The sequence below is a fragment of the Chiloscyllium plagiosum genome, chromosome 19 (genome assembly GCF_004010195.1).
Source record: "Chiloscyllium plagiosum isolate BGI_BamShark_2017 chromosome 19, ASM401019v2, whole genome shotgun sequence".
NCBI lineage: Eukaryota > Metazoa > Chordata > Chondrichthyes > Orectolobiformes > Hemiscylliidae > Chiloscyllium > Chiloscyllium plagiosum.
Genome location: NC_057728.1, coordinates 36,034,083 through 36,050,532, shown reverse-complemented (window position 1 = coordinate 36,050,532; position 16,450 = coordinate 36,034,083). Strand labels below are relative to the sequence as shown.

At 40.3% G+C, this 16,450-nt stretch overlaps 1 protein-coding gene across 7 annotated transcripts in view; it reads left to right on the top strand.

The window, feature by feature from the left end:
• Window positions 1-11,239, top strand: part of LOC122559681 (transcription factor EC-like) — an 83,889-nt gene extending 72,650 nt beyond the window's left edge. For 5 of the 7 annotated variants that reach the window (XM_043709560.1, XM_043709563.1, XM_043709561.1 and 2 more), the window contains 4 exons: window positions 391-447; window positions 565-640; window positions 1,408-1,588; window positions 9,427-11,239. In XM_043709560.1, coding sequence (XP_043565495.1) covers window positions 391-447; window positions 565-640; window positions 1,408-1,588; window positions 9,427-9,804 — 692 coding nt within the window. In that variant the 3' untranslated portion in view covers window positions 9,805-11,239. The remainder of the gene's footprint in view (window positions 1-390; window positions 448-564; window positions 641-1,407; window positions 1,589-9,426) is intronic. The other 2 variants (XM_043709562.1, XM_043709565.1) reach the window with 1 other exon arrangement.
• The last annotated feature ends 5,211 nt before the right edge of the window (window positions 11,240-16,450 follow it).

Sequence of the window (16,450 nt, the reverse complement as noted above, 5' to 3'; positions counted from 1 at the left end):
CTTTCCGGCCCCCCCATATATAAATCAATATAGCAGTCTTCCAGATTGTATGATCTATTTAGAATACTGGTTTATTATTCAAATTTAAAATGGTGCACTTGAGGGTAGTTTTTGGTTGCTGGGATACAACAGTAAAAAATTCTGTGTTATATATCCCTGCTTTTTAAAAAAAAATCTAAACTAATTTAGGAAAATTTAAGGATGTAAGTTAAATGCTTCAAGGATAGGGTCTTAATCAGAAATTGCTTTGAGATGGTTTTCCTAGGTGAATGTATAAATGACTGAAGGTTGTTAGTGTAGGCACAAGTTTGTCAATGTGTATGATTGTATTCCATTTAAAATTGAAATAATGGCTGCTTGAACCTAACCAATCCTCATTAACTGTGGCAGATGCTGAAACACGTGCACTTGTTAAAGAAAGGCAAAAGAAAGATAATCACAACTTGAGTAAGTGTGGTCTAATTCAATATCATTATGCTATATTTGGGTTTAATTATATTTACCTACAGAACATGAAATCTAACTGCATTTTCCAACTAACTTAGTCTATCTGTTATTTCAAAGTTGAACGAAGACGAAGATTCAACATCAATTATCGTATCAAAGAACTTGGTACCTTAATTCCAAAGTCAAATGATCCGTAAGTATCAAGAGGTTCAAGAATCCTATTTTAAAACTCCTGATCTTGGATTTCAGTTACGTTTCTGCAAAAAAAAAATCATTTGATTAATAACTTGTGCAGTGAAAAACAATCACTTCAAACTTTTTAAAGTCTTATTTCCTCATCTGTGCTGCATGGTTTGACCTGTAATTGCTTTAATTATTTTGATGGTTTTTCACTGTTTAATTATAAAATAGCTGTAAAATGCATTATTATCGTAAGGGGTTAATGTATGTCTATCCCAATTCATTTTTATGCAGAAGATCCTTGATGGTTTTCTTCTGAAAACGATTTAATGCTGGTATTTGCGTTGAAGAACAGAATGGTTATGATAGCCATACATTGTAAATTACTCATTTTAAGAACCCCTACCAGTTTAAAAATAGTAAGACTAATGCTTGATAGCAAGTTCAAATATTTTCTTTACTATATTAAATGACATTTGAAATCAGACAGGATACCGATATTAAACTGTTGAACTTAATGGGTAGTGTTCATAGCCTTTAGGAATTAGCAGTCAGTTTGAAGTGATGTCTGATATACGTTGACAGTTGAGGCTTGATTTTAGTTGCAGATTTTTGGATTAGATATCTTTTTCCAGGTAGACAAGCTCTTCAAACCTTTAACCAAGTATCTAGAACTTTAACATTATCATTTTGTTCTAACTTTAGAGTAAACACTATGAAATGGCTGAGCATTTAATTATTTTAAATGTGTCCTTTTTTGATAAAATTTTGCTGAGGCAGACTTTTATTAAAAGATGACATTTTACGCTGCAGTGATGTGCGTTGGAACAAAGGTACCATTTTGAAAGCATCTGTGGAGTATATAAAGTGGCTTCAGAAAGAGCAACACCGTGTGCGAGAATTAGAAAACAGGCAAAAAAAACTGGAACAAGCTAACCGACGACTGCTGCTACGGATTCAGGTATGTCAGAAACCTAAAGGCCAAAGATTGTTTGTACTAAGCAGTTGCTTGAACAGAGGGAAGAAGAACCTTAGTGCTACCAGCAAAAGAAGACTAGTTGTTTTTTTTTTGAGTGAAGAAAGAAATGAGAAGCAAAAGTGGCAGATATCACTGGCAGAGATGCCTCACAGCCTCCTCCCTTGAAGGCCTCTGAATTGAGTTGCCTCTGAATCACTGCAAATAATGGTGAAGATTTTCCCAAAGTGGTGGGTGGTAGGGTGCTTCAGAAATTTCAGCTTGTGGCACTAAAGGAATGAGAAGATGGTTGGATGTCGAGGTGATGTATGAATTGGGAAAAGGTAGGTTGTTGTGTGCCTAATGTATGCTGCCTTTGTTCTAGATGGTGGCAATTATTGTTTAGAAGTGACAAAGTGGGTTCAGCAAATTTGCTTTGATAGATGTTGCACACTGCTGTCATGTTATCCCTATAAATTAGAAGAAATTAATTTCGTTAAGATGGTACTGCTGATGGGCTGTTGGGTCTGAAAAGTGTCAGACTTTTGGGTTTTGTTGGTGCTGCTGTCATCCAGACAAGTTCATAGTATTCCAATGTCCTGCTATGTTTTTGCAGCTTGTAAGCAGGATTTAGTGGATCTGGTGAGCGACTGAGACCACATTCAGATTTGTTCTGTAGCTGCAGTACATGTACTTGGTACAGTTAGTTTTGGTAAATGATGAGCTCCCAGCAACACTTCCCCTACCTCCTGGTTATACTGTTGAATTTCAAGAGGAAGGATTTAGTTTTGTGTTGGTGCTGGTCAATGCCTGATACTTGCAGTAAAATGTTAATCAGCATTTAGCAGGATGCTATCCATTTTGTTATAGGGTATAGACTGCTTAATTTGAGGAATTACAACTGGATTTAAATACTGTATTTAGCAAGTTTTCTCAAATGTTGACTTCCCTAGTTATGATGAAGAGAAAGTCACTGAAACAGCTGAAGATAGGGCTTGAACATTACTAATTTTGTACTTGATATGACCCCAGCCAGTGGCGAATCTTCTCCGATAACTTACTAATTTTTTTTTGGCAAGGACTTGACAACGCTTGGTGAAATCCCTTTTTTAAATAAAAGGCTGTTGCACTCCTCTCTGGAATAAAGTTCTTTTGATCGTCGGACTAAGGCTACATTAAGTTTGTAATCTTGTGATCTTGGGAAGATCTGATTAGATTTAGGTGGGCAATTATGGGCGTGTGTTTGTTAGCATTGACTATTTCCATTGCTCAATAGACTATTGAAATATGTAAAAGATGCAAAATTTAGTTTGTTGTCCAGGGTTCGTTGATAACTAAGCAAAGCAGTTTTCTGTTTCCTGTTGGATGTCAATATGCCACATTGAAACAAGTTAGTTTGGGCCATGACTGTTTCACAGTTCTGGGTAAGAACAGGTAAAAACAATGACTGCAGATGCTGGAAACCAGATTCTGGATTAGTGGTGCTGGAAGAGCACAGCGGTTCAGGCTGCTATAGAGTAGTCTAACTCTCACTTCAGTTATAGGTTCTTTCAAAAAAAAAACTGGTGTGCTTCCTTGCAGTTCATGGACCCATTTTTGTTTTTCCTACAGTGTGGAAACGGGCCCTTCAGCCCAACCAATCCACACTGACCCTCCGAAGAGTAACCCACTCAGACCCATCTCCCTCTGACCAATGCACCCAACACTATGGGCAATTTAGCATGGCCAATTCACCTGACCTGCACATCTTTGAATTGTGGGAGGAAACCGGAGCACCCGGAGGAAACCTGTGCAGACACAGGGAGAATGTACAGCTCCACACACCGCACTCGAGGCTGGAATTGAGCCTGGGACCCTGCTGCTGTGAGGCAGCAGTGCTAACCACTGAGCCACCCCATTTTAAGTGGTGTTTTCTACAGAACACCACTTAATTTTTTGGTGCAATTTAGTTCTGGCCCAAATGAAGAACACAGTCATGTAAATAAACCTTCTTTGTAAAAATAGGCTTTTAATGTTCTGCTTAAAGTGTTCTTATCTTTCCTCTGCTAGAGTCTATTGCCAGATGTTTGAGTGAAATCTGAATGAAAAACTTTAGTCAATAAGCTGATTTAATACAGAAGTTGCTTTCTTGTCCTGAAAAGAATGCAACTTCTGCATTCTACAGTTAAAGCCTGGGCCTGCTACTTGTCCCTGTAGGATTTTGTTGTCTTGTTCCCACTCCAAGAAGTGTAGTACTGGCACCTACCTGTCCTCTCTGGAAAAGGCTCCTCAGCAGTGGCCGCTGGGCAGGTATCTGAGGTATGTTCCGCCCCCAGTGGATGTGCTGGTCTTGATCAACCCCATCAGGTCTGGCACATGTGTATAGGGACTGCTGAAATTCATTGCCCCTGTGCCATTCCAGAGATTCTGAAAGATGCAATCCTGTCTTTGCTACGTTCAGTTAATATTTAACATGTAAAGGTTCACCCCAATTTTATGATGGTGAGAGGGAAAGGACAAATCTCTCATGTAAGAGCCTGGAAATCTGAAGGTGAAAGGCTTTTGTGGAGTTGAGGATGGGAGACAGCCATCGCTTTTTAAATTTCTTTAATGTAGCTGGGTTTTCTGGCATAACCAGCATTTATTGCCTCTCCCTTGAAAGTGGTGGCTGTCCCCCATTTTTGGTATTATTCATGAATAGGACATGGGCAAGACTGGCTAGACAGTATTTATTGCCCTTGAAGGTGGTGGTGAGATGCCACCTTGAACTGCAGCAGTTCATGTACTGTGTGGTTTGATCCACAATGCTGTTAGGGAGGGAATTCCAGGATTTTGATCCAGTGACATTGAAGGAACAGTTATGTTTCCAAGTCAGGAAGGTGGTGTTCCCATGTATTTGCTTCTATAAACCTTCTAGATGGATATATTTGAGGTTTTGAAGGTACAGGGGATAAAACTTTTGGCAAAATTCAACATTTGTGTACTATCTGTAAGATGCATTGTTGCTACTGAGTGTCTGTCTGTGGTGGAAGGAGTGGATGTAATGTCAATTAAACAGGCTGCTTTGCTTGGATGGTGTCAAACATAAGATGCTTTTGGAGCTGCACTCATCCAGACAATGAGTATTCCATCCCATTCAGACTTGTGCCCTTTTAGATGGAGTCAGGAGGTGAGTTACTTGTAGCATTCCTCACCTGAGCTACTCTTGTAACCACTAGTTATTTGGTGGGTCCAGTTGTTTCAGGTCCATTATAAACCCAACTTGTTAGTTTGGGGGGGGGGGCAGTGTTCAGTAATGATAAAACTATGTCAAGTGAGTGTCAAAAGGCAGTGGTTAGATAGACTTTTATTTGAGGCAGACGTTGCCTGGCGTTTGTGGTGTGAACATTACTTGTGACTTGTCAGCCTAAGTCTGGATATTCTGATCTTGCACTTGAACATGGATTGCTTCTGTATCTGAGGAGTTGGGAATGTGCTGAACATTGTTCAATCATCAAACGTTGCCACTTCTAACCTTTTATGATGGAGGAAAGGTCATTGAAGCAGCTGAAGACTTTGAGCCTAAGGAAGTCCTACAGTGATGTTCTGAAGACGACTGGCCTCTGATAGCCAAGACGCTCTCGCGCTCTCACTCTTTTTTGTCCATGTTTGAACCAAAGCTGTAATGAGGTCAGGAGCTGAGTGGCCCAGCAGAACCCAATCTGGGTATTACTGAGAAGGAGCTGCTTAGTACTGATGATGACATCTTCCAGCACTTAACTGGCCAATTACTGCCCCTGTATTGGCTTTGTCCTGCCTTGTGTAGAAGATATACCTGGGTAATTTTCCACATTCTGGTAGATGCAAGTGTTGTAACCTTTAGTAGAACAGCTTTAAGGGTGTGGCTACTTCTGGAGCAAAAGTCTTCAGTTGAAGAATGCATCAACAACCAAGCTCATGTGACTGCAGGCTGACCAGGGAAGAAAAGTGAAGCAGCAGTAGTGATGGGAAGGTTTTTGTTTTTTGGATCAGATGGGGTGAGCATTTCTGAAGTTCTGTAATTCCATATGGCATTTTGCTTCCTCAGGACAAAAATGTCAGTGACTGCTGGCTGTTTTTCTGGGGCAAGGTGGACATTTCGAGTTGAGGCACATTGGTGCTAGTGATGTTGGTAGGTCAGGAGATGTGGTCCTCTGTTGAACTGAGTTAAGTACAACTTGGCAATCTTGTTTGTCAAAGTAGTAATCAGTGTCCAGAAATAGGACTTTAAGAAACATGTGGCTGGAAATTATGATGCAGGAGGGAGGGTTTTAGATTCCTGGGTCAATGGAATTGGCTCTGGAGAAGATAGCACCTGTACAAGCCAGGTAGTTGCATTTGAACAGAGCTGACACTGTTACTTGTAGAAATTTGTTTGTGGTCCTGGGGTTTTGAAACTAAAATCAACAAGGGTGTGGGAATCACAATATCATGTACAAAATACTGGGAGAGATCATTAGCAGTAGAATAGACAACAGTAAATTCAAAGTTGGATTTGGAATAAGGGAGAAATTGAAATTTTATAAACAGAATTCATGGTACACTTGAATGCACAATAGAGTATAATAACTGAACAGAGTTACAAGCACTCTGTCGTTACAGGTCTGCTTCAAGGAGGGGAATTGGGTGTTACATATTTTCAGTGTTCAGCAAAGACTATGTGTAGCAGTATTAATGAGTATCCTCAAGAGTTTAGGAGTGAATAGGTTTTCCTACAGCTAAGGAACAAACTGCATTCTCTAGGTAGTCCTTAGGCCACAGACTATGACAGCATGTGGTGCATGTGAAGTCATGTACACACCATATGTCCCAGATGAGCACATTCAGGAAATTCCTGATGAAGGGCTTTTGCCCAAAATGTCTTCCTTTCCTCCTCCTCTGCTCCCTCTGATGCTGCCTGACCTGCTGTGCTCTTCCAACACCACTCTAATCTAGACTCTAATCTCCAGCATCTGCAGTCCTCAATTGTGCCACATTCAGAAAATGCCAATACCTGTAAATACAGGTCACCCAAATAAACTTTGGGTAAATTACTGGAAAGAATACTAGTTATGATTAGCTGCTACTTGGAGAGGCACATTAATTGGGGATAATCAGCATTGTTTCTTTCGGGGAAGGTAATGTGTTGCTAACTTCAATATTTTGAAAGAGTAATGAGAATTGATGGAGGTGGTGCAATAGATGTTTATGCAATCCTTTTTAAGGAATTGGGCAAGGTTTCACAGACTTAAGAAAAACATTCATGGGATACAAGAAACCGAGTTGGATCCAACATTTACTCGGCAGGTAGCAAAGGGTAATAGTTATGTTCGTTGAGGATGTAACTCTGAAAATGGACGAGGGAGATCCAGTAGATGTAGTGTACCTGGACTTTCAGAAGGCTTTTGATAAAGTCCCACATAGGAGGTTAGAGAGCAAAATTAGGGCGCATGGTATTGGGGGCAAAGTACTAACTTGGATTGAACGTTGGTTGGCTGACAGGAAACAGTAGTGATAAACAGTAGTGATTTCAGAATGGCAGGTGGTGACCAGTGGGGTACTGCAGGGACCAGTGCTGTGACCGCAGCTTTTTACAATTAACATTAATGATATATAAGATGGTATTAGTAATAACATTAGCAAATTTGCTGATGATACTAAGCTGGGTGGCAGGGTGAAATGTGAGGAGGATGTTAAGAGATTACAGGGTGACCTGGACAGGTTAGGTGAGTGGTCAGATGCTAGGCAGATGCAGTTTAATGTGGATAAATGTATGGTTATTTACTTTGGTGGCAAGAACAGGAAGACAGATTACTACCTAAATGGAATCAATTTAGGTAAAGGGGCAGTGCAAAGAGATCTGGGTGTTCTCGTACACCAGTCAATGAAGGTAAACATGCAGGTACAGCAGGTAGTGAAGAAGGCTAATTGCATGCTGGCCTTCATAAGAAGAGGGAGTGAGTATAGAAGCAAAGAGGTTCTTCTGCAGCTGTACAGAGCCCTGGTGAGACCACACCTGGAGTACTGTGTGCAGTTCTGGTCTCCAAATTTGAGGAAAGACATTCTGGCTATTGAGGGTGTGCAGCGTAGGTTCACTAGGTCAATTCCTGGAATGGCAGGACTACCTTGCGCTGAAAGACTGGAGCGACTGGGCTTGTATACCCTTGAGTTTAGAAGATTGAGAGGGGATCTGACTGAGACATATAAGATTATTAAAGGATTGGACACTCTGGAGGCAGGAAACATGTTTCCGCTGATGGGTGAGTGCCGAACCAGAGGACACAGCTTAATCATATTGAATGGTGGTGCAGGCTTGAAGGGCAGAATGGCCTACTCCTGCACCTATTGCCTATTGAATGGAAAGCTGTTCAAGTAGTGTTGCATAGGGCTCCGCTTTGGTTTCCTTGCTATTTAATATATTAAATTTGGAATTTAAATGTTGGACAATAAAACTTGCTGACAATAAAAACATTGGGTAGTTGATGGAAAGGATACCTGTCAACTGCAGGAAGAGATCAATGGTTTGCTTGCATGAGCAGAGAAATGTCAAATAGAACACATTTTGGAAAAGTGCATGCTTATAAATGTGAGAAGGGCAAATGTGGTGAAATGGAACATACAACAACAAATACATGGTTATTCAAAAGGGGTTGCTGTATTGAGTGTTTGTACACAGGCCCTTGAAGGCGTCGGAGAGGTAGATAAGTTGGTAAAGAAGATATTAAGATGCTTTCCTTCCTAGTTGAGCTGTTGAATACAAATGCATGGCTATAATGTTGAAACTACAGAAGGAAACTCAGTCCACAAATGGAGTCTTGTGTATGGTTCTAGTTAGTACAGAAAAGGTACAATCACTCTTGAGTAATGGGATTTACAATAATATTATCATGGCTTGAAAATTGCCAGCTCTGAGGAAATTGGCTAGACTAAGGCTCTTTCTAATAGAGCTGAAGGTTGAGTTAATTAAGATGTATGAAATAACAACCTTTTGGATAAAGTGGATAGGTATACTTGTTTTTCATTTATTGGTGATATCCATTTACTAGGGATTGTAAAGCGGTTGATGGAAAGATTAAACTAGACACCAGGGAGAACTTGTTTCACTCTTGGGGCGTGGTAGTGTTGAGAACTGCAAACATTGCACCCTTGCTCAGAAGTGTGTGGCTAAACCTGTTACACTCAGACCAGTCAGTTTCCCTTGGTGAGGTGGCAACATGGAGAGACAGCAACATTTGAGTTTTGGCCAGTAAGGCACTTATAAAGGGAACACTTGTGCTTAACTTGAGTTTTAAGTGAAAATTAGGTGGAGCGTAATGCAGTTAATGTGTACAGTATTTTGCAAAGGGGCTTGATCTAGTGTCACATGAAAGATTTTGAAGTTTTGTAACTTCTGAAATCTAGGGAAAAGTGTAGATTTGGTAGAAATAACTTGGAGACAGAAGATAACAACATGTTCTACTCTTTAGGAGTAGAGACCTAGATGTACACAAACCTAAATCAGTGTCTGGAATAGGCCATTTGGTTCCATTTCTTCCTTTGTTCCGACATTGCTATTTGTTCCAGGCAAAAGATTTTAACAAGGTGGATATGTCTCTAATATAACTATAGATGTAAGTTTGGACTGAGGTTGAGATGAATATTGTAATTAGACCTTCCACAAATATGTCAAAAGGGTCACATTTTAGTCCTTCAGGCATTTGGCTGACAATATTACAATTTGGTCGACATTTAACTATATAGCTCAGCAATGGAAAGGCCCTACACTCCAGTGTTAAGGATTATTTCCTCCATATTTTAATGCAAGCCCTATAGTTTGAATTTTGCATTTTGTAAATGACAATGCATCTAAGATGGCTTTCTCTTTTCAGGAGCTGGAAATGCAAGCCCGGGTCCACGGACTGCCCACTGTGTCATCAGCCATTAGTCCAACTGAGCTGGTAACTCACATTGTCAAGCATGAGTCCTACCAAGGGGACAATAGCCCTGATTATCTGCAGCAGCCAAGCTTGTCACAAATGTTGAGTGAACTTAATGAAGCATCTTGTCACTTCTTGGATCCATTGTCACACTTTACAGACTTGTCATTCAGTGCTGCTTTGAAACCGGAAAACCGGCTCGATAACATTCTATTAGACAATACAATCTCTCCACTGGCATCTGATCCACTGTTGTCTACAACATCACCACCTGGTGCATCTAAAGGAAGCAGTAGGAGAAGCAGCTTCAGCACAGATGATGAACTGTGAAAAATATCCTTCTGTGGTGCAGTGAGGAACAATGATCACTTCACTTCTTAAAAATGATTAAAACATTAAGGTGATTTGCTTACTGCTTGATGCCTTGAGACATTTTTCATATCTGGCTGTTAACATTTTTACTTTGAAGGTTAGAATATTCTCCACATTTTTTTATTTCACTTTTGCTGCTATTAAAAATCCTTCACAAGGGAAACTGATCCAGTAATCACATGGACAAATAAATCTAGTATTCTGATGGGACATAATCACCGTTAATAGAATGCTCCAACATTCTTTTTCACTAGGTGTATTTGCAAACAACTGATTCTTTGTATATTCAAGCACATTTAAGCAAAACTTTTATTTTCAATCAGGCTTTTTTGAGGACGGAAATATGGGAATTTTCATAGTAATGGGATCTGCCAAAACAGTCAGAAATTGATGCTCTACTATTTTATGTAGATGCAATATTGGCATGTTCTGTTTAGTTAGAATGGTTACAGACATTAAATAGTTTAGTGATGGGTCAGCTGAAATTGCATTTTTCTAAATATAAAATAAATATTTCATTTTAGAAATTGGAAATTCTTTCTACTCCTGCCCCACAACTCTGGCTTTGAGTATTTGAGTTCCGGTTGCATTTTTATGCTTCAAGGAAAGAGGTTAATCTCAGTTCAGTTGATTCTTGCATGACTGAGTGTGGACAAGAATCCAGCTTTAGTTCCCAATTTTTGTTTTAGAATAATTGAGCAAAAGGGAGATGGTAAATTAATTATTTGAGAAATAATAAGTATGATGCAAAATGTTTAACTTGTATTCTGGCCCTTTTCTGGACATATGGGGAGTTATGTTGCAGCATTACATATGAAACCCCTGTTCAGAGTGTAATTAAGCTACATATTAGTTAGAATCATAATACATTAAAGTGCAAATTGTAGAAAAATACTTGAGTATATTTTGTTTAAAAAGTTGAAGGCTCCCATAATGTTAAGGAGTTTTAAAAAGTTAATTTCTAAGGAATGTTACTTGTTTATTTTACAAACAGTTAATGATCTAAAATTTTTTGTTTCATAATATGCTTTAGTGATCTTCCTTGTGAAGTATTTCATATACCTCAGAAGCCATAAAACGTTTTCATTTAATGTTAACTCTGCCTTCCCCTTCATTTGTTTAACCAAATAGAACATTTGCAAATATTTTAATGAGCAGAAGGGGCATTACAGTAACTCTTTAAATAATTTCCCATTTTTCAACACCAGATTGCATTTATGCTGCAACTTCAATATATTGAAGCACTTAAGGTGTCTTTACAACATAAAATAAAACATGGGACACTGAGCCAACAGCAAAGCATTGAGGAAGGTGACCAAAAATCTTGGTCAGTGCTGTTTTCAGAAAGGCATTAAAGGGAGGTGGAGAACTAAGGGAAATTGAGGAAATTCTGGACTTAATTCTTAGCTCCCAAATCTTGGTTGGGGGAGGTGGGTGGAGAAAGAAAGGTGAGGCACAGAGCCAGTAAACGGCAAAGTCGAAAACAAAGTTGTAGACTTTGAAGGTGAGAGACATTGGGAGGAAGACCTGCAATCATGAAGAATGACTTTTTAAAATTTGAACATTATTTTGGGCAACAGGTATCATAGACCTGCAAGGACTGAAACGATGGGGATCAGGAGTTGGTGTTGGATGAGATATGGACAGTAAGATTGAAACCTCTGACCCCTATGATTAATTATTTATCTAGTTAGTTGTGGCTGAGGATTGTTGAAGATTTGGGACTTGTTGAAACAGATGTGAAGTATAAATTTTTTAATATCTATATTTGCTACAATGTGGAGTGGGAAATGTGTGATACCTTAGTGACATTGTTATCCTTGGTTTGGAAGGCTGCTGTTGAACTTACAGCATTTGATAGTAATGCAAACTTCAACTGAGTGAATCATTTAATGTTAGCCCAACAAAATGGGGGGAAAAACCCTGATTTGATCTTGAAGTATCTAAACCAGTCCTTGCTTTAAAGGCTGAGACAAATAAGTAATTATGGTCAATGAAAACTAATTTAATGGTAGAAGATGTTTTGCTATTTACCCAGCTCTACGTAAATGAGTTTGAAACTTTGTCAAGCGTAATATGTAACAATGTTAGTTTCTGAAATAAAGATATGAAAATATTTGAAGCTCAGTAGAACAGAGGTGACTAAATAGCTTGTACAACAATATTTTGGGTTGACCATTGAGAATCTAATCTTTTCAAAGCTTTAAACTAATGTGTATTGTCATTGTATTATTTTGTAAGCAAAAATCTTTGTAAAATTTGTATAGATTTTTAATCTTTCATGTAAAAGATTGTGATAAATTCTTTCTGTACATAATTTCAATGGCACCAGAAAACATTACTAAAAACATTAAACTCGCCATACAAATTTATTTGAACTTTTTTTCTTCAAGCTTGACCTTTTTGATGTTCAAAGGTAATGCAGCTTCAAAGCTTGGAAAAACAAATTGCACAACAAAAGACCGAGCTTTGCTGCAAAGACAGAACACTGGAAAAACTCTTCAGGAAAGGACTTGAGGAAGGGACCATGAAATGACCTTGGCAAGTAAGGTTAAAGAGAATCCCAAGGCATTCTATGCATTTAAAAACAAGAGGACAACTAAAGAAAAGGCAAGACCACTTGAGGATAAATGAGAGAACTTGTATTTGGAGGTGAGCATGTGGACAAGATCCTAAATAAGTACTTCATATCCTTCTCCTTGGTGAATATTCATATGAAGGATAGTGAGATTTGTGTGAAGCATGCTTGTAGGGCATTTTTTTTTCTTTGATCAAGAAAGACGTGAAGAGCATTAAGGTGGATAAATCCCAGTTCCCAAAGGTATCAGCCCCAGATTTTTGTGGGAGGCAAGAGGTGATTGCAGGGGCTTTGAAGATTTTTGCATTCTTGCTAGCCACTGGAGAGATTCTGGAGGACTGGTGAGTAGCTAGTGTCCTTCCTCCCTTCAAGAAAGGAAATGTGGGTAATCCAGGAAAATATAGACCAGTGAGTCTCTCCTTGGTTGATAATCTATTGGAGAAAATTCTTAGGGATGGAATTTGCATGCATTTGGAAAAGCACAGCCTTAATCTGGGACGATCAGGGCAGGTCATGTCTTACTAACTTGATTGAAGTTTTTGAGATGATGGTGAGCATTGTCTTCATGGATTTTGGGAAGGCTTTTGACCAAGTCCTTCATGGTAGACTCATCGGAAGATTAAGATGCATGGGATCCATGGTGACATGGCCATGTAGATTGTGAACTGGCTTGCCCATAGAGAGAGGGGAGTGGTGGAAGGGTGCTTTTCCAGGCTGGAGGTCTGACTAATGGTGTTCTGCAGAGATCTATAGTGAGACCTCTGCAGTTTATGATTTATATGGAAATGACTTGGATGAAAATGTTGGTGGGTTAGTAAATTTTGCAGACAATACAAAGACTGGTGGAGCTGTGGATAGTGTAAAAAGTTATCAAAGGATCCAACAGGATATGGATCAGTTGCAGATATGGAAAAAGGAATGGCAGATGGAGTTTAATCTGTAGGCTGAGAGATGCTGCACTTAAGAGATCAAATGTTGAGGAAATATATAGTTAATGGCAAGATCCTGAACAGCATTGATGTACAGAGGGATCTTGGGGTTCAAGTCCATAACTCCATGAAAGTGGTTACACAAATAGGGTGGTAAAGAAGGCACATGGCATGCTTGCCTTTATTAGTTGGGAAATTAAATACAAGAATCCTCTTTCAAGGATGCATCCAGCACCTGCAGTCCTCACTTTCTCCTAGTTGATCTTAATCTACTGCGAATCTTCTTTCAAGGATGCACTCCTCTATTTGGGGAGACAGGCTGCCTACTTGTGGAACATTTCAGGGAACACCTCTAGGACACCCGCACCAACCAACCCAACCGCCCTGTGGCTGAACACTTTAACTCCCCCTCCCACTCTGCCAAGGATATTCAGGTCCTTGGCCGCCTCCATTGCCAGAACCTGACTACATGACACCTGGAGGAAGAGCGCCTCATCTTCTGCCTAGGAATCCTCCAACCACACTGGATGAATGTAGATTTCTCCAGCTTCCTCACTTCCCCTCCCCCCACCTTTTATCTCAGCCCGCTTGGCACACCCGCCTCATTCCTGAAGAAGGGCTTATGCCCAAAACGTCGATTCTCCTGCTCCTCGGATGCTGCCTGGCCTGCTGTATTTTTCCAGCACCACATTTTTCAAAATTGAATACAAGAGTCAGGATATCATGTTACAGCTTTATAAGACATTGGTTAGGTCACACTTTGGAGTGTTGCATTCAATTCTGGTTGTCATATTACAAAAAGGAGATGGAGACTTTGGAGAGTGCATGTAAAAGGTTTACCAGGATGCTGCCTGGATGAGAGGGAATGAGCTATAAGGAGAGGCTAGAAAAACTCAGGTAGTTTTCTCTTGAGTAGCAGAGGCTGAGGGGAGACTTGGTAGAAGTCTAAAATTGAGTCGTGCCGATAGGGTTGCCTTTTGAATCTATTTTTTTTTCCCCCTAGAGTTGAAACGCCTGAAACTAGGTGACCTACTTTTTAAGGTGAGAGGGGATAATTTCAAAGGAGCTGTAGTGGTGAGTCTGGAATATGCTGCCAAGGGTGGTGGAGGTGGATACAATCAGGGTGTTTAAGGGACTTAAGTGCATAAATATGCAATTAATGGAGGGATATGGACCAAGGGCAGGCAGAGGGGATTAGTTTAATTTGGTGTCATGTTCAGCACAACCTTAAACAAAAGGGCCTTTTCCTGTGCTGTATGGTTCTGTGTTCTAGATCTGGAGGGAGAAACAGTTAATTGTGTCCAGAATAACTCCGTTCTGAAGTCATACCACACTAGGCATGACTTTTTATTTAGTTTCTCCATCCACTAATACTGTCAGACCTGATTTTTTTTTTTTTTTTTTCCCCCCCAGATCTGTTCAATGCAAATTTCCAGCATTAGCAATACTTAGCATAAAAGCAAAAATATGCTTTAGTTAAAATGTAAATGCCACATTTGGTGCACTAACCTTTTCCATGTTAAGATTTGATACATTTTAATTTTGGAATGTTTTTGATACATTTTAAATTTTAGAATCCTTTAAAAGGTAAAACATCAAAAGCTGCTTTATTTAAAAAAAAAATTCTTAGACTGCACAAAAATATTTGTACTTTAGTCAATAAGCCTCTTGTTAATGGTGTTTGAATGAATGTACTCAGTGCGTCAAAACCTCACCTCCAAGTACCAAACCACCATTGCCAAGATCATCCACAACCTCATTATCTTAGGATCTCCAATCCACAGCCTCCAACCTAATAGTCCCGGAATCCCGCACTGCTCGGTTCTACCACTTGCCCAAAATTCTCAAACCTGACTGCCCGGTCGACCCATAATCTCCGCCTGCTCCTGCCCCACCGAAATTCTCTCTCCATATCTAGACACTATCTTTTCCCCCTTGATCCAGGAGCTCCACACAACTGTTCAGCTTGCCACCTCCTCCATGACTATATAGTTTCCTGGCCCCCATGTCTTGTCTTTACCATGGACATCCAGTCCCTGTACACCATGATGAAGGCCTCCAAGCCCTCTGTTTCTTCCTTTCCTGCCAACCCAACCAGTACCCCTCCACTGAACCCCTCATTTGGTTGGCTGAACTGGTCCTGACCCTCAATAACAACTCCTTTTGAAACCTTCCACTTCCTTACGACCAAAGGGGTAGCCACAGGCACCTGGATAGGCCCCAGGTATGCCTGCCTCTTCTTTGGATATGTGGAACAGTCCATCTTCTGCAGTTACAATGGCACTATTAACACTTTTCCTGCTGTCACATTGGTGACTGTCTCAGCACCACCTTGTGCCCCCATGAGGGGGTTGAACAGTTCATCACCTTCACAAACACCTTCTACCCTGGCCTCAACTTCAACTTCACCTGGATCATCTCGGACACCTCCATCCACCCCCACCTTCCTGGACCTCTCCGTCTCCATTTCCAGCAATCAAGTCAACACTGACAAATATTTCAAACCCACCCACAACCACCTGGACTGCATCTCCTCCAACAGCCCCTCCTGTAAAAAAAAACAATGTCCCTTACTCCCAATTCCTCTGCTGTATCTGCTCCCAAGAGAAGCAATTCCACTCCAGAACATCCAAGATGGTTTCCTATTTCCAGGACAGCAATTTCCCCTCCCACATGGTTGAAAATGTCCTCCAGTACATTTCCACTTCTTGCACCTCCAGGCTTGAATCCCACCCCTTCAACTATGACAAGGATTGAACCCCTGGTCCTCAGCTTCCACTCCACTAATCTCCATCTACAGTGCATCATCCCCCATTTCCACCACTTACAGTCAGACCCAACCACCAGAAATATAGTTCCCTCCCCAATCTTATCAGTATTCAGCAGAGATCATTCCTTCTGCGATTCCCTTTTTAGATCCACACTCCTCTCACCAAACCACCCTCCACTCCTGGCACCTTCCCTTGCCACCATGAGGTGTAAAACCTGTGCCCATACCTCCACCCACTTCCTCTCCATCCAAGATCCCAAAGGATCCTCCTACATCTGGCAGAGATTTTCCTGTACCTCCAAATGCCTCACTATTGTTTCCGTTGCT